The following is a 15,716-nucleotide window of genomic DNA, read 5'->3' on the forward strand; positions in this document are numbered from 1 at the left end:
AGAAGAAGGAAAACATAAAAAAAAGTATCTTGAGAGACCTCAAAACAAAAAAAAAGGCAGGAAAAAGGTAGAAGATGAATATAGAGAGAGAGGAGAATTGTAAAACGGTTAATCAGAATTCGCCATGAGAGCTCCTCAATCGATATTCTTCTTCTTCCTTGTCTACTCGATCTTTGTATCCCTATTTTCATCCTCTGTTATCCTTGCTGGAAGCAATGGCGTGAAGCTAACTCGACTTGGTAGTGAGATTCATCGAAGAATTCTTCATCAGCCGCTTTTCCCCGAGACTACTCCTCCACCGGATTTCGAATCGACACCGTCTCCTCCTATACCTCTGGACACTCCCGATCAGCCATTTTTCCCAGAGAATCCGTCTACGCCTGACCAGAGTCAGTATCCTCCTCCTCCGCCTCCTGCTTCCGCTGCTGTCAATGGCGGGTTACCGATTCCGACGGCTACAACTCAGCCGGCGAAACCTGGGAAGAAAGTTGCGATCGTCATATCTGTTGGAATTGTCACGCTAGGTATGCTTTCAGCTCTAGCTTTCTTCTTGTACCGGCATAAAGTAAAGCACGCGAGCGATACTCAGAAACTCGTTAGTGGAGGAGGCGATGGCGGTTCCCGAAGATTCCAAGAAGATCCAAGACCACCGACTACATCCTCTACATTTCTCTACATGGGAACCGTTGAACCCAGCCGTGAATCGGCGAGCGATTCTCATGGCGGAAGTTGCGCACATGTTAATTCATCTCCGTACCGGAAATTGAATTCGGCTAAGAGATCGGATCGCTATCGGCCGAGTCCAGAGCTTCAACCACTTCCACCGTTAGCTAAGCCGCAACCGTCTGAGAACTCTCCGTCGGCTTTATCTCCTTCTTCTCCATCTTCCGACGATGAATGCCGCGACACGACGTTCTACACGCCGCACGGATCTGCGATTAGCAGCGATGACGGTTACTACACGGCATTTCCTCGGTCCGGCAACAGCAATGGCCACTCCTTTGGCTCAAATCCTCATTCGAAGAGGACTTCTCCGAGGTCGAAGTTTGGATCAGCTGGAACCGCAGCTTCTCGATCGCCGGAGATGAAGCACGTTATCATCCCGTCGATAAAGCAGAAACCGCCGTCTGTTCAATCTCCACCTCTAAGGGGCTTGGAAAGTGATGAACATCAGCTTCCTTATTCACAGAACAAGCCCAAGTTCTCTCAGCCTCCTCCGCCACCGAATAGGGCGGCGTTTCAGGCGATTACGCAGGATAGGTCTCCTGGTCCTCCACGGCGGTCCCCTCCTCCACTCCATACTCCACCTCCACCTCCACCTCCTCCTCCTTGTCCTCCTCCACCTCCTCAGATACGGCAGAGAGATTTCCAGTTACCACGAAAACTCAGCAATTCCGAAGCAACCAATCCGACAAAGTCAGATGATCCTTCAAGAAAACAAGCATTCAAGACTCCAAGTCCTCAATCGAAAGCTGTTGAAGAGACCAATAGTGAACCAACCAGGTCTCTTGAGAAAACAGGAGAAGGGGACACGGATCCAAGCAGGCCAAAGTTAAAGCCACTCCACTGGGACAAAGTACGCGCGAGCTCTGATCGAGCCACAGTTTGGGACCAGCTCAAATCAAGCTCATTCCAGTGGGTATCACTGTCCTCTACATTGTTGTGTCACATGGCATGAGTTTGACGTTTGCAATAACTTCTTAGAACTTATTGGTATTAAACAGATTGAACGAGGATAGGATGGAGCATCTGTTTGGTTGCAACTCAGGAAGTGCAGCTTCAAAGGAACCTGTGAAAAGGTCAGTGATGCCTCCTGCTGAGATTGAGAACAGAGTACTTGATCCAAAGAAAGCGCAGAACATTGCAATCCTCTTAAGAGCTCTGAATGTAACACGTGAAGAGGTGTCAGAAGCTCTTTTAGATGGTAAGTTTTTGTCTCCCATTTGATTCATTACTTACTTGGGGTAAAGTTCCATTTTCATAAAGAAGGATTGGCATTTGCCTTGATCGTGATTAGCTATATACATTTAGGTTCCTCTGTTCTGTACATAACCAAATTTTGAGTATTAATGCCTTGATGAGCAAATTGAGATCTTTTGAGTCGTAGGAACGGTAATAGAGAGATGTTCATCAGAGGTATTAATGTTAAAAAGCTAGATAATACTAAATAAGATTAGGCCACAAGTTGTAATCATTGCAAAGAACAAAGACATATGAAATGATTTTCTCTGCTTTATATTGCTTTTAACATGATTGTGCTACTTATGAATGAAGAAAAAAACTGCATCTAGAGGGAGAAAAAGGGTCATCCTGTAATTTTACAGGAGCGGCTAGCATGATGTAGAGCTATATAGTTCACAATCATTAAGACTGTCAAAACAAAAATGATTTCAGTTATGCATTGTTCTTAGACGCATGAGCATTTGTGGTACTTGTTATTTCAATCTAATCAAATCCGTGGCACGGTGGTAACAGGTAATCCCGAGAGCTTAGGTGCGGAGCTTCTAGAGACTTTGGTGAAAATGGCTCCAACAAAGGAGGAAGAGATAAAACTCCGAGAGTACTCTGGTGATGTCTCGAAACTAGGAACAGCCGAGAGATTCCTCAAAACCATTCTCGATATCCCTTTTGCATTCAAAAGAGTTGAAGCAATGTTGTATAGAGCCAACTTTGATGCAGAAGTCAAGTATCTAAGGAACTCTTTCCAGACACTAGAGGTTAGTTAGTCACTCATAAAGACATTTGATAATTCAATTTCCAAAACGAATTGTCCTAATTTTTTTGTTCCATCCCTTGGTTGCTTTCTAGGAAGCAAGCTTAGAATTAAAAGCAAGCAGGCTATTTCTTAAGCTCCTCGAGGCTACTTTAAGGACAGGAAACCGAATGAACGTTGGCACTAATCGCGGAGATGCCAAAGCCTTCAAACTCGATACACTTTTAAAACTTGTAGACATAAAAGGAGTTGATGGCAAAACCACATTGCTTCACTTTGTCGTCCAAGAAATCACAAAATCTGAGGTAACAACAACAGCAACAATAGATGAAACCATCCTCCAAGGAAGCAAAGACGGTTTCAGAAAGCAAGGATTACAGGTCGTCGCTGGACTCAGTAGAGATCTCTGCAACGTGAAAAAGTCAGCCGGAATGGATGCCGATGTGCTGAGTGGTTACGTGAGAAAGCTCGAAACGGGTCTTGATAAACTCCGATCTTTTCTCAAGACAGAGACAACAACAATGACTCAAGGGAAGTTCATTGATTCAATGAAAACGTTTCTCAAAGAAGCAGAAGAAGAGATTCGAAAGGTCAAAGGAGGAGAAAGAAAAGCTCTGTCAATGGTTAAAGAAGTAACAGAGTATTTCCATGGAGACGCTGCAAAAGAGGAAGCACATCCTTTGAGAATCTTCATGGTCGTAAGAGACTTCCTCGGAGTTCTCGATAACGTTTGTAAAGAAGTGAAGACGATGCAAGAAATGTCGACAGCGATGGGTTCGGCTTCAGCTAGATCGTTCAGGATTTCAGCAACAGCTTCGTTACCTGTTCTTCATAGGTATAAAGCAAGACAAGAAGATACAAGCTCAGATGATGAACAAAGCAGCAACTCTTCTACGTGACGAAACACAAAGCTGTACAGTTTTTTCCACCGAGACAAGGATTAAATTGGTGTTTCTCAAACCGGAGGAGATATTGAGTTGGTTAAGTCGGAGAATTTGCACCAGTTTAGAGAGTAACAAACACACTATAGATAATGATCAAATTTTCGTTAACAAATAAGGAACCTTCTTTTTTTATCTTTGTTAGTTTTTTTTTTTGTTGGCCGTTGAGATTTATATAGATAGATATAACTATATTGTAATTTCTTGCGTTTTAGTGGAGATATTGTTTCTTTTGGTCATAACGCTGTATTCAATACAAAAAATTCGTCTTCTTCAGTAGAAGTGATGATCACAAAATAAGATAGGTTCCGAATTTTGGTTCTTGTTGAGAAGGAATCAGAATCCAATACGAACGTAACAATAAAAGAGTTTTTTAAAGGCAAAAATATGTATATGGTGTAAATTGAGTATAGGGATTTGGGCTTGTGACAATGTATGTTTCGAACATTACTTATTTAATGAAATAGAAACATGTGATGTGAGTGAGACCGATTCTATTGTACAACTTGTACCACACGTCTATCTCTTTCTTATTGCTTTTGTCCGGTTCTGCGTCACATTTTTTTTTTTCCCCACCACGATCTTTTCGTTTCTGTTTCCCATTTTTGGAGGTATTAAAAATAACAAAAGCAAGTAGGGTCGTAATAAAGTTGGTAGATTCTTCTGTTCTTTTGTCTCGTCTGTTTGTTTCTCAACAAGATGACTCGGCTTATTATAAATTTTGCCACTGGGTTTAAAAGATAAAATCACAAAACCGAAACGAATAACCAAGTAAGGAAAAAAGCTGTCATCGTTGCGGAGCCGAGGAAGAAACGATAAACCACCTGTGGAGACAATGTCTTGATGAGCAAGTTTCTTCTTTGTTGAATGACCCAACGGTAACAAATGGAAGTTAACTGCAGTGACTATTTTGAACTAAAGGTAAATTTACTTTTGGGACCACATACATGGGGAAATGGCGATTGCTTAAAATAGAAGAACAAGAGCATTGTCTATCCTCTAAGGGCTTATTGTCGCGTGTATATAAAAGCAGTAAGTCACGCTCTGCAGTCTGCAACAGCTAAAACAAGAAACAACAACTGACGTTTAGCGTTTTTGGATCGACTGGAGCAAGCGGCTGGATCTTGTGGAAGCCCTTGGTGCCTAAGCACTATAAAAGGAAGATGCTTTGGAATAGAGAGAGATGTAAGAAGAACTTGAGAGGTTTTAGAGAGATTGTAGCTAAGAGAAAACCATTTAGTATAAACTTTGTAATAGTTTTCTTGATACAAGTAAGAATCGAAGAGTGTCTAAGTGCTAGTGAAGGGCAATAGGCGGATCTCTTGATTCTTCTTGTTGTAAACAGCTGCTCTCTATTGATTCTAGTGGATTCCGAGGTGAGCCTCGGCGAGATGTAGCGTCCTTTAACGGCGTGAACTCGTTAAACCTGTGTGTGCTCCTTTTCTTTCATTTTGTTTCTGCTTTTTCATCATCTCTGCAATCTCTTTCCTCTGTTTTAGAATTCTGTTCTTAAAGTGTGTTCTGTTGTCTGTCATTCAAAGTCTCAGATCTTGGTTTGTTGCGTCTCAGGCTAAAGAAAGTCGACATCTTTAGCAGATAGAGTCCTAACACCACCTGATCTTTGAATGCCCCCCATCTAAGCAAGTCTGGGCTTTATCCTCTATCCCTTCAGCCCCAGATATTTTCACCTCGGAATCACTCTATAGCAACCTGGACTATCTGTATAAGGGAGCGGTTGCTTCCGGTGCAAGGGAAGAAGACATTCGCGTTTTTCCGTGGGTCATGTGGTACTTGTGGAAAGCACGAAATCAAAAAGTTTTTGACAACTCTGATGAGCTCCCTACCGCGATTGTAGAGCACGCTGTTTATGAGGAAGAAGTTTGGAGATCGGCAAATTCAATTGATACTTCTTCGGAGGAAGATGCATCCAGGATTGACCTTAGGTCTCCTTCCCCGCTGGAAACAGTTTGTTATGTCGATGGGTCGGGGCTTGATTCAGCTCCAACAAGCGGCCATGGATGGGTGGTTGCTCAAGGAGACAACTCGATTCTCTTAGGTCTGCGTGGATCGGATGGTTGTGTATCACCCCTACATGCGGAACTGGTCTCGTTGCTGTGGGCTATGCTCTGTATCTCCCGAGAAAGTGTGGCTTGCTCCCTCTTTGCAACGGACTGCATGGACCTCATCTCTATGATTGATCGGCCTGATGAGTGGCCCTCCTTTGCTTCAGAACTGGACGATTTCAAGTCTTTGGTGGGTTCTTTCCATTCTTTTCATCTGTTTCATGTGCCTCGGACTGGAAATACCCGTGCTGATAGCCTCGCCAAAGCAGCTAGAGCGCGAGGCATACACTTCTCCCATGTTAGCTCAGCGGCTCCACCCTGGCTCTCCCCCGCGGCGAGCTTTGCCCCTCAAGCTTAAGTTATGGAGTTTTGAAGACAAAAAAAAAAAAAAATCCTCCAACCGGATTTGACTCTCAGAACCAGCATACAGATATCTTGACCCTTTGCCGACCAAAATACCGTATGTTTTCATTTATTCAATTTAATATGTTACACTTTTTTTTTCCAGCAGAAGATCACAAGAAACGCTTAAAACTCGACTTCTTGGGATTGAGAAAACGATGTCCATTTTGAGCTGACGGTTTAAGACACGGAGGAGGAAGAGCTAGTCACCGGTAAAAAGAAAGGAGAGCGTCCGATTATCTTAGTCCCTAACATATTCCTCACCAGAAGTTTCCATCTAACCTCATCCTTCTTGCTCTGTTTCTCCATCTTCTCCTTAAAGTTCCTGATCCCAAAAATCCATACAAATATCAAACACAGGAGCTAATTTTCTGGTCTGAATAGTACAGTAAATGCAACAAAGTTAAGAATGTGTTATTTTCATTTTGGGGGTTTTACCTGCATAGTGGGACTCGACATTGATCAGAATCTGCGCAAACTCGTGAATGCAATTCGAGGAGTTGCCACATTCTCTTGCAATGTACGCAACCTCCTGGAACTTTAAGCTTACAGCCTGCGAAATGTCGGATTAATGATTCTAATCCTTTGCAAGCTTGATAGTTACACGGTGCGTGGTTTGGTTTGAAATCTTTATCGTGTGGTCCTATAGTTTTACATCCGTCTCTGCATATATGAACAAGAGCTTCCATTGCTTCGTATAGCTGCGAATAAATCCTCCGTTCATTGCATTTCCTGATCCTGTCTTTCCGCATCTGCGTTTATGTTTTATAGGTATACAAGTTTTTAGAATTTGGTAACGAGACAGAGGTAGAGCAAAAAGAAAAAGAGTGTTTGCACTTACATTTTCTTCGATGATCACAGAGTCTCTAAGTTCTTTCTCGAGAAAGGGATGGCTTTTCTGCATAGCTATCCATGCTTCTGTGGCATAAAGCTCCTTGAAGTGATTCATGATCATACGGTGAGATATGACGCTAAGCCGGGGGAAATCACACAGCAGCGCAAGCTGGAACACATCAATTACGTTCTCAGTGTTAAGTAAACCATGTTCTAGATGCCATTCACAGAGCCGTTTCAACTGAGGAACCACGTACGCGTGTGATAGAAGCAGCAAATGCATGATAAACTCATTCATTTCTTCTTTTTCATAGCTTTAAGAAACAAAAAACAAAATCAGGTTTAATCAGTATACTAAGATAAGACAATGCTAAAAAGAGGCAGAGTAAATAAGTAGTAGATGCAATGGGATTAGATTTTGTACCAAGCGGAGTAGAGGAAACGGATAAAAACTCGGACAGCATCATGAGGAACACCACGGATTGAGATTGCATGCCACTTGCCATGTCTTTTGGCTTGCTTCAACATGCCTTTGATCACAGTCGAAGCAGTCCCCTGTTAATTGAAAAACCATGCAACAGAGAGACTTAGTCTGTATTCGTTTTTTTTATCAACACAGTTTCATAGAAGTTTTAAGGAGAGCTTACAATTATGTTGGCATGAGCGTAGATGATGCCGCCATTATCTGTATAGATCACTACATTAGCTTTGTATCCGTCGTTGAAAAGACGATCCCACATATCTCTTGTGGCTGTCGAAACGCAGCTATGCTCGATCCCTGGTGCTACATATCGTTTCTGGTGTCCATCAGATTTCGATGGAACAGGTGGAGGAATTGGCACAGTAGAATCTGCTGCTTTGAAGGATTGATGAAGTTCAACACAACCAGTCACCATTTCTCTTTGTTGGCTGATTGTTTTTCTTATCTTCCTTCCTGCTGCATCAACCAGAACTGAAAATTTTGATTGTCAAGTCACAAAAATTCATTGAAATTTTTGGAAGCTGAATAGTAATATTTGCTCTCAAGTCAAGACAGATCTTGCTTTCACTCCAAACATGATCAGAATCTTTTTTTTTTTCCTGCTTGTCTACAATTTGATTCGTTTCTACGAAAAATGTTGATTCAGAAAACAGATTCCAGTATTTTTTAAAAATGTTCCATAGTTTTCCAAAGGAAGAATTACGATTAGGAATTGAAACAGAAGAACATCAAATCTTCAAACATTTTGCACGATTCCACGAGATTTCATCAATTGAAAACCATAATTGTTCCTCACACAATCAACAAAAATCAAAACAACTAATGATCGACCACAGCAAACTCAAAATAGTTCGAAAGCAAACTCAAAATAGATCGACAGAAAATGTAAGAAACGGGATCAATTGATGCTCCAAGCTCGCGACATACCTTCAAACGATCCACAATCTCGATTCTGACGGAACCTCGTAGAGCAAGATAATCAAAATTACGAGAAAACAAAATTTATCTCTTTCTACGTCGAACGAGAGGAAGAAGAGACTCTACAGAGAAGCTTCAAAGATCACAGATCTCTTGCCATTTTATAAACACACTCTCAAAACAGCGGAACACGACAAAATTTTGAAACAAAAAAAATCAAGCGAGAAGGATTTTAATTTTATTTTACTTCTCACTTTTTTTTCTTTTCGTCAATAATTTAAAAGATATTTCCTTCTTCATCAACACACCACCACCTGCGAAAATCACCGAGAGGCGCGTGGAGCCTACGGATACGAAACGGGCGGCTGAGAATCCACGCGCCTTTACGGCTTTTCTTCCTCCTTCTGATATCCGTTAAAAGCTTCGTCAAGTGGTTTTATTATCGCTTTATCAATTGAGACACGACTGTGCATGCTTTTAATCAAAAAAGAAAAAAAATAAATTGATCAAATTTAAGAGCCGTACAAATAAACAGATCGGTCTGTCCTTTGTGTTGTTCTTGTTCGGCGCTTCACAGCTCATAATTAGCTGTTCAAATAATTTTAGATTGATTTTTATTTTTATCCACAGGCTTTCTGTTTACTATATTAGGCCACTTTACACTTTCAAATACATTACGTTGCGGTGAAATCCTGGTTTGTCTGCTTTTATTTTAGTTAATAACAATTCGAGACAGGTATAGTAGTAGTATTGATTTAGTAAATCAAGTAATAAAAATCACTACAAGTGAAATGTTAACTAATAGTAGTAGACGTTAAATATATCTGTGGTCCAGAAGATAGCGTTATAAATATGAATTGGTCGATTAAACGTGTGCTATTTCTTATGTTCACTTGAATTGATTGTTGCCAAACCTTTTTCGTCATGTTAACATGTTCCTCCTTTTCATCAAATAATCTAACCAAAAACTAAGATGCGTTCTAAGGATCAATTTCTGGTATTCTCTTTTTGTATTTTACTTGGAAGGAAAATTTTCGCAGTATTCACAGTATGACAAAATGACATTTGATTAGTAGTTTAAGTTACACTAGTGTGTTTTTTCTACGTTTTTTTGACGGCGAGTTATTAGAGGAGTGTTATATTGTACTAGTACTTTTCGAAACTCAGTGCATGCTAAAATACTTTGGTCTCTAGCGGATTACTGTACACTAGCAAAACATTTCCTCATGTATATTTTCAAAGTTTTGGAACAGCTTAAACACGATGATTGATGTTGCACACAGTTTCACGAATGGAATTCGATTACAAATCAAAGCCAATGCAAGAAACGAAGAAATTTTTTTTCACAATACGTATAAAACTCTATGGAAATTATGTATTCAACTAATTAAACATGCCCAAGCAATGTCACACAACGAATCCAGGAGAATAGAATTCGAAGTTTCCCCAGTTTTCTTTGGTGTTCTCAATTATTTTCAAGATACATAACATATAAAATAATTTCCCCTAGAAATATAAAATAAAAGAAATCAACCTGTAGCACTGAGATTCATGGATCGTCTCAGAAATCGGAACATCGACCACGTTGTTCCCAATCGCCGTACCGAGTCGGCTCAGGACCTCTAGGCCCTCCGATCTCACCGGTATCTTTGTTCACAAACTCTCCACCTCCCTCTTCCTCTTCTTCCTCTTCCTCTTCCTCTTCCTTAAGATTCTGATCAGGCTTCCCAATCTGATCCTGATTCGGAGACGGAGATGGAGACTGCGGCGGAGGAGATGTACTGGAGCTTAAAAACCGTGATACAGGCTCCATGAATCTAGAGGAGGCGGATCGGCTTGGTGCGATCAAACGGACGATTTTGTTCGTCGCCATTGTTTGATTTGTCGGTGAGAACAGAAACTGATCTTGGCAATTTTGTGTTAAGCAGTATAGGGTTCCGTTGGCCATATATTTGGGCCGTAATTTGATAGTGTAAGTCCAATGGGCTTTCCTTTAGTCGGCAAAAAAGTCAAATGGGCTCTAGGCTGAATATTAAAACACTTGATTTCGAACCAACTTTCTCAGTGTGAAAACAAAAGCGATTCCATTAACTGGATCTCAGAGTGTAAAATCTGTTGCTTTTGTGCCACATCAATGGTTGGGAGTGGTTCGTCACTAAAGAAAGTCACAGGCTGTTACTATAAAACACGATATTCGCTATTTATTTCGTCTACCACGGAGTAGAATAAAATAAGTCGTATTTTTCTATCTTCACCGCTTCTCCTCCTCCAAATCTTCGCCGATCTCTCTCTACATCTCCGATCAACAATGAGCAAAGGTCCGGGACTTTTCACAGATATCGGCAAAAAAGCCAAAGGTAACATCATCATACGGCTCTTCCTCTATCATCCTTCTCTTGTCATATTTATTCCGGTTGAATTCGCGCAATTATTGCGTGCATTTATGGAATATGTTGCTCCTTGTTCATAGATTCGAAGTGCTGGTGTTTTAAATTTGTTATTCCTGTAGGTAAAATGATTGTTAGATTTTGATCCTGTTTGGGTTATTCTGTTGATTTTTAAGCTTATTCTGTTGATTTTATGTTTTCCTTCGTTGTTAGATCTGTTGACGAGAGACTACACCTCCGATCAGAAATTCAGTATCTCCACTTACAGTGCCTCCGGCGTGGTACGTATTATATCGATTCTATTTTCATACTTTCGTTCGATTTTGATTTCCATGATATATCGAGTACTGTTTTGTGATATCGTTCTGAGTCATTTGCATTTAGCTGCTTTTAAGAGCATATGTTTCCGGCCTGATCTTATCTTATCCGCTAGTGAAAATCAAATTCGTTAGTTCTGCATTAGATCTCTGGTACACGTCTAGGGATCTGACTTCTGAGAAACAGGACGAGTATAGGATGAAATTAATTCTGTTTAAGAACTTGTGTAACTTTGACTTTGGATACACAAGTTATTCTGTTTAAAATTTATTTGCAGCTAATGGCATTTTTGTTGTTAGCCATATCTAGCATCAGAAACCTAATGATTGTCTGAAATTAATCTAGCAGCTTAACTCCACTCCATGAATGGAGAGCCTTATTCTCTTGTCTGTGCTCTGTTGTTCAGGCCCTTACGTCTACTGCTCTGAAGAAAGGAGGAGTGCATGCTGCTGACGTTGCCACACAATACAAGTACAAGAATGCTTTGTTCGATGTCAAAATCGACACTGATTCTAGTGTAAGTCAATAGATCCAGTAAGCACTTTGTCATATAAAAACCATATGAGTTCGTTAAAGCGTGTTTGTATGTTTTTGCTTGTCAGGTTTTGACAACTGTCACATTCACCGAGATCCTCCCATCGACAAAAGCCATCGCCTCCTTCAAAGTCCCCGACTACAGTTCTGCCAAGGTTTATAACTATAGACTCCTTTTTGTATGAAGACACAATCTTTATCTTTCATCTGTTTGATATCTGAGTGTGACCCTTTCAACTTTTGAATTCCATTAACAGCTTGAGGTCCAATACTTCCACGACCATGCAACAGTTACCGCTGCTGCAGCTTTGAAACAGAACCCATTAATCGACATAACAGCCACTCTCGGTTCACCAGTCATCTCATTTGGTGCTGAAGCTGGATACGACATAACCTCCAAAACTTTCACCAAGTACAACGCCGGAATCAGCGTGACAAAACCAGACGCATGCGCTTCCATAATACTGTAAGAGGAGTGTTCCAATCTCAGTTAACTAGATGTGTCTTGTGTGGGTCTGATCTGATTTTTTTTTCAGGGGAGACAAAGGAGACTCGATCAAAGCATCTTACCTTCATCACCTGGACGAATTTAAGAGAAGCTCAGCTGTTGGTGAGTTTTACAGGAAGATCTCGACAAATGAAAACACTATAACTGTGGGTGGATTGTATGCAATTGATCATTCGACTACAGTGAAAGCTAAACTCAACAACCATGGCACGCTCGGTGCTCTTCTTCAGCACGAGGTCTTGCCTAAATCAGTAGTGACTGTTTCCAGTGAAATCGACACCAAGGCGTTAGACAAGCATCCAAGGTTTGGTCTCTCTCTTGCTCTCAAACCTTGAGAATATACACACTCATAAGACTCGCATGAGTCTCCGAACCTTTCTCGTATCCTCTCGAGAGTTTACGTCTCTGTTCTTTTTTGTTTTGGTTTTTGGTTTTTGTTTTGCGAATAAATAGCTCCGCAGTGAAATTGACGGATAATTCTTTTTCGGATATGGTTGGTTTTTTTTGACATTTTTCACTAAGCAATATTCTTTTCTTGGTACATTAAAACGCGGATGCCATTATATCGAGGAAGAAAGAAATGAGTTCAAGTCGTCACTTCTTTTAAAATAATTTACTTAGCTAAAATATAAGTGAAACCAGTGAAAATATAAAGTTTAAATTAGACCAGTTTCAGACCCTAATTTTTTTTCTATTTTCAAATTATTATTTTGCGTATGAATCAAATATCAGTTCTCCATGCGAGAGGCAAGTAACATATTTTAAACCTCAATAGCATATATGTAATAAGTGGTGGATGGTACATTCGTACAAAAACCACAAATTCGAATTAGTGTTCTGAATAATCGTCATCCTCACATCGATTTGGAATTAGAATTTCATAAAACTTGATACATAAAAAAGCTAGATAAATCTGGACTTGCCATTTTCTTCAATCTAAGCTCTGCATAACATCCTCCGCCGTGAATTTCATTTCCTTCTCCTGGTCCACGACGGCGCGTCCATTAGCCTTGCGCTCCAAAAGCGAATTCCTGTCCTTGTCGAGACGGAGCTTGGTGATCACTACATTCGATGCATTCACGCCGACGTTGACCGTCGTTCCATTGACTTTCTCCCTATTGACGGGTTTTTTCTGTGACGGAAGAAACCAGGGGTTAATTAATATGTGCTATAAAAAATGTCTGGAACGACGTCGTTCGAGCGTTAATTGAGAGACTCAGGGTCTCCTGAGTCCTGGCTCAGAAGGCTTAAAGAAGTTTTATAGAGGCTTTTCAAACCATTTACAAAGCCCAATTTAAAGGGAAGATTCGTGGGATTTCTGAAAATAACTTTTATAGAAAAAGAAAAGAATAAATCCACACATTAGTATACTTTGTCTGACATCATTTGATAAGGTTTATCTCTTTAACTAAGAAAACAAAACTTGCCAAATCACAATCGAGAAATGAGAATCTCTCTAACAACTGGATTAGGTGAATCGGACAAAGCCCACCGATGTCGTCACGTGCCGCCCACGGTCTTAATCATATAATTTTGTTTGTCAACGTGCGTCCATCGTGGCGTTCCAGACAAGGGAGAGAGTAAACAACACGTTTTATTCATTTTTTGAATAAGCCACACTAATTAATTATATGGAAGCTGGAGAAAAACATTCGTTGCATAATATAAATCGCATGAATAATCTAATAGCCCGTTCAATTGAACCCCGCGTTGAGGTGACCTGCTTCGATCCTTTCGTCGACTCAATCGAAATCGTGTGTTTTGAGATATGGATGTTGCGGCGGTGGCGAGATGTGTGGTAAGGTGCTATGTTTCGCCGGCGTTCGGGGAATCTGAACCGCTCCGGTTATCGGATCGGCAATTTCTGAGATTATCGTTGTCTGCTTCGCTTAGCCCACATCTTTCCGTAAGTCGATCTCTGAAGCTTCACGAGCAAAGTCACGAGAGGAGACTGAGCTTCTTCCGTCCGATCATGGCCACCGATGAGTCGATTTCATCGGATTGCGCCGGTAATAATCACACATTTCTGATCTTGTGATTTTGGTTTTGATTGCCATGTTTCACTCTTGAGTCTTAAGGACCTTATGATCTGACTTAAAAGCTAATGTCAACTGCCATGTTCCACATGTCTCTATTACATTATCTTTGTGAGATTTTTCTTCTATAGAATCCTCAGAACTCAGATAACAAGACCACAAAATACCAAAGGCGTAGAAAAAGTTTGGATCTTGAACATATGATCCATGATAAAGTAATCAAGTACGTTTATATGAATGGATCTAATCCCAGAAAATGTTAACTAGGTGAAACACAGCTAATCAACGGAAAGCAAAACAACATCGTCTGGCATAATTGTCCCATCACTAAATCCGACAGGCAACAATTGATTAAGCAAAAAGGTTGTGTTATCTGGATTACTGGCTTAAGTGGTTCAGGTTTGCGTCTTCTTACTCTGATTGATCTTTACTAACTATTTATTACAGGTTTTTTACTGGATTCCTTCAAATCTCTCTTTTTTATTTATTTATTTTGATTTTTCAGGGAAAAGTAGCTTGGCATGTGCTCTTAGCCGAGCATTGTACAATCGAGGGAAGCTTTCATATATCCTGGATGGTGACAATGTTCGTCATGGTTTAAACAGTGATCTTAGCTTCAAAGCAGAAGATCGAGCTGAAAACATTCGAAGAGTTGGTGAAGTGGCTAAATTGTTTGCAGACGCTGGAATCATCTGTATTGCAAGTCTCATTTCTCCTTACCGGAAAGAACGAGCTGCTTGCCGTGCTCTGTTACCGGAAGGAGATTTCATCGAGGTAATCATATATATTTACGGAATGTGAAAATCGTATAAGTTTATAGTTAATATATTGAAAGTCTTCCTCTCTTTATGTTCTCTTTTAAGGTTTTCATGGATGTGCCACTCCATGTTTGTGAAGCTAGAGACCCAAAGGGTTTATACAAGCGTGCACGCGCTGGGAAAATCAAAGGTAACCTATATGCATCTGTCTTCAACTTAGCCCAATTTGTTTGATCTTCTTTAGTCATACCTTCATGATCCAACCTATTTTAATTTTATGTATTTTTTTTTTGTTTCCCCAAAACATTTCTTGTTCAGGTTTCACAGGAATAGACGATCCATATGAACCACCTTTGGATTGCGAGGTCCGTATACATATCTTATAGGGAATCATCATATCCTATAATTATTGTTTTCCTGAATCATTGGCCTACTATGCTCTGCAGATTGTGATACAAAACAACGGAGACAATGGTTTTTGTTCTTCATCTTCATCTCTGTCTGAAATGGCAGATAACGTTGTGACGTACTTAGACCAAAATGGATACCTGAAGCCGTTCTAGAAAGTTGAAACACTCCAAAAAAGTCACATACGGATATGATTTATGTATATGTAACTTGTAATAGGCTCAAAAGTAATAATTCTCTCATGTATCAATCATTGAGCCGCGTTTAAATTGTTTAAATGCAAGAATAAAAATCATTATTGTAAAATTCCTTAACCTTTTGGATGTGACCAAGTGGAGAATGAGAATGAGAATGAGACATACTATATGGCCGCTAAGTTAATAATATACTTGGCGCCAACTCTCCGGGTGAATAA

At 40.3% G+C, this 15,716-nt stretch overlaps 5 protein-coding genes across 7 annotated transcripts; 3 read left to right on the forward strand and 2 right to left on the reverse strand.

Moving 5' to 3' along the window:
• Nucleotides 1–11: 11 nt before the first annotated feature.
• On the forward strand, nucleotides 12–3,868 carry LOC18012029 (formin-like protein 6). Its single transcript, XM_006393889.2, has 4 exons — nucleotides 12–1,635; nucleotides 1,725–1,924; nucleotides 2,476–2,717; nucleotides 2,809–3,868. Exons 1-4 carry the CDS (start codon nucleotides 125–127, stop codon nucleotides 3,610–3,612), a joined length of 2,757 nt encoding a protein of 918 aa, XP_006393951.1. The 5' UTR covers nucleotides 12–124; the 3' UTR covers nucleotides 3,613–3,868.
• A 2,241-nt stretch (nucleotides 3,869–6,109) lies between these two features.
• On the reverse strand, nucleotides 6,110–8,791 carry LOC18012286 (BTB/POZ and TAZ domain-containing protein 4). Of its 3 annotated transcripts, none has more exons than XM_006393892.2 (6): nucleotides 8,362–8,791; nucleotides 7,601–7,887; nucleotides 7,378–7,508; nucleotides 6,961–7,267; nucleotides 6,558–6,871; nucleotides 6,110–6,444 (listed from the first exon to the last, which is right to left on the reverse strand). In XM_006393892.2, exons 2-6 carry the CDS (start codon nucleotides 7,847–7,849, stop codon nucleotides 6,300–6,302), a joined length of 1,146 nt encoding a protein of 381 aa, XP_006393954.1. In that variant the 5' UTR covers nucleotides 7,850–7,887; nucleotides 8,362–8,791; the 3' UTR covers nucleotides 6,110–6,299. The 3 variants fall into 3 exon arrangements, with proteins under 3 accessions (XP_006393954.1, XP_006393955.1, XP_024007107.1); XM_006393893.2 differs by having other exon boundaries at nucleotides 7,601–7,905; nucleotides 8,362–8,770; XM_024151339.1 differs by having other exon boundaries at nucleotides 7,601–7,890; nucleotides 8,362–8,769.
• A 910-nt stretch (nucleotides 8,792–9,701) lies between these two features.
• LOC18012030 (succinate dehydrogenase assembly factor 4, mitochondrial) lies at nucleotides 9,702–10,268 on the reverse strand. The gene has a single exon (XM_006393894.2). It carries the CDS (start codon nucleotides 10,223–10,225, stop codon nucleotides 9,914–9,916), a length of 312 nt encoding a protein of 103 aa, XP_006393956.1. The 5' UTR covers nucleotides 10,226–10,268; the 3' UTR covers nucleotides 9,702–9,913.
• A 278-nt stretch (nucleotides 10,269–10,546) lies between these two features.
• Nucleotides 10,547–12,648, forward strand: LOC18012277 (mitochondrial outer membrane protein porin 2). The gene is made up of 6 exons (XM_024151759.1): nucleotides 10,547–10,709; nucleotides 10,953–11,020; nucleotides 11,464–11,574; nucleotides 11,660–11,746; nucleotides 11,849–12,057; nucleotides 12,128–12,648. The coding sequence occupies exons 1-6, from the start codon at nucleotides 10,661–10,663 to the stop codon at nucleotides 12,432–12,434; spliced, it is 831 nt and encodes a 276-aa protein (XP_024007527.1). The 5' UTR covers nucleotides 10,547–10,660; the 3' UTR covers nucleotides 12,435–12,648.
• A 1,091-nt stretch (nucleotides 12,649–13,739) lies between these two features.
• Nucleotides 13,740–15,660, forward strand: LOC18012359 (adenylyl-sulfate kinase 4, chloroplastic). The gene is made up of 6 exons (XM_006393897.2): nucleotides 13,740–14,108; nucleotides 14,403–14,534; nucleotides 14,641–14,909; nucleotides 14,999–15,083; nucleotides 15,212–15,258; nucleotides 15,340–15,660. The coding sequence occupies exons 1-6, from the start codon at nucleotides 13,868–13,870 to the stop codon at nucleotides 15,454–15,456; spliced, it is 891 nt and encodes a 296-aa protein (XP_006393959.1). The 5' UTR covers nucleotides 13,740–13,867; the 3' UTR covers nucleotides 15,457–15,660.
• The last annotated feature ends 56 nt before the right edge of the window (nucleotides 15,661–15,716 follow it).

The sequence above is a fragment of the Eutrema salsugineum genome, unplaced genomic scaffold, assembly GCF_000478725.1.
Source record: "Eutrema salsugineum unplaced genomic scaffold, Eutsalg1_0 scaffold_6, whole genome shotgun sequence".
Taxonomy (NCBI): domain Eukaryota; kingdom Viridiplantae; phylum Streptophyta; class Magnoliopsida; order Brassicales; family Brassicaceae; genus Eutrema; species Eutrema salsugineum.

What these genes read in the sequence shown, in the direction of transcription:
- LOC18012029 (XM_006393889.2), top strand. Translation starts at nt 125, where the DNA reads ATGAGAGCTCCTCAATCGATATTCTTCTTCTTCCTTGTCTACTCGATC. An exon ending in CTCAAATCAAGCTCATTCCA is followed by an intron (nt 1,636 to 1,724) that starts GTGGGTATCACT and finishes GGTATTAAACAG; the next exon opens with ATTGAACGAGGATAGGATGG. An exon ending in GTCAGAAGCTCTTTTAGATG is followed by an intron (nt 1,925 to 2,475) that starts GTAAGTTTTTGT and finishes CGGTGGTAACAG; the next exon opens with GTAATCCCGAGAGCTTAGGT.
- LOC18012286 (XM_006393892.2), bottom strand. Translation starts at nt 7,849, where the DNA reads ATGGTGACTGGTTGTGTTGAACTTCATCAATCCTTCAAAGCAGCAGAT. An exon ending in CGTTTCCTCTACTCCGCTTG is followed by an intron (nt 7,268 to 7,377) that starts GTACAAAATCTA and finishes TGTTTCTTAAAG; the next exon opens with CTATGAAAAAGAAGAAATGA. An exon ending in TGTCGAGTCCCACTATGCAG is followed by an intron (nt 6,445 to 6,557) that starts GTAAAACCCCCA and finishes TTTTGGGATCAG; the next exon opens with GAACTTTAAGGAGAAGATGG.
- LOC18012030 (XM_006393894.2), bottom strand. Translation starts at nt 10,225, where the DNA reads ATGGCGACGAACAAAATCGTCCGTTTGATCGCACCAAGCCGATCCGCC.
- LOC18012277 (XM_024151759.1), top strand. Translation starts at nt 10,661, where the DNA reads ATGAGCAAAGGTCCGGGACTTTTCACAGATATCGGCAAAAAAGCCAAA. An exon ending in TATCGGCAAAAAAGCCAAAG is followed by an intron (nt 10,710 to 10,952) that starts GTAACATCATCA and finishes CTTCGTTGTTAG; the next exon opens with ATCTGTTGACGAGAGACTAC. An exon ending in GCATGCGCTTCCATAATACT is followed by an intron (nt 12,058 to 12,127) that starts GTAAGAGGAGTG and finishes TTTTTTTTTCAG; the next exon opens with GGGAGACAAAGGAGACTCGA.
- LOC18012359 (XM_006393897.2), top strand. Translation starts at nt 13,868, where the DNA reads ATGGATGTTGCGGCGGTGGCGAGATGTGTGGTAAGGTGCTATGTTTCG. An exon ending in GATTTCATCGGATTGCGCCG is followed by an intron (nt 14,109 to 14,402) that starts GTAATAATCACA and finishes AATGTTAACTAG; the next exon opens with GTGAAACACAGCTAATCAAC. An exon ending in ACGCGCTGGGAAAATCAAAG is followed by an intron (nt 15,084 to 15,211) that starts GTAACCTATATG and finishes TTTCTTGTTCAG; the next exon opens with GTTTCACAGGAATAGACGAT.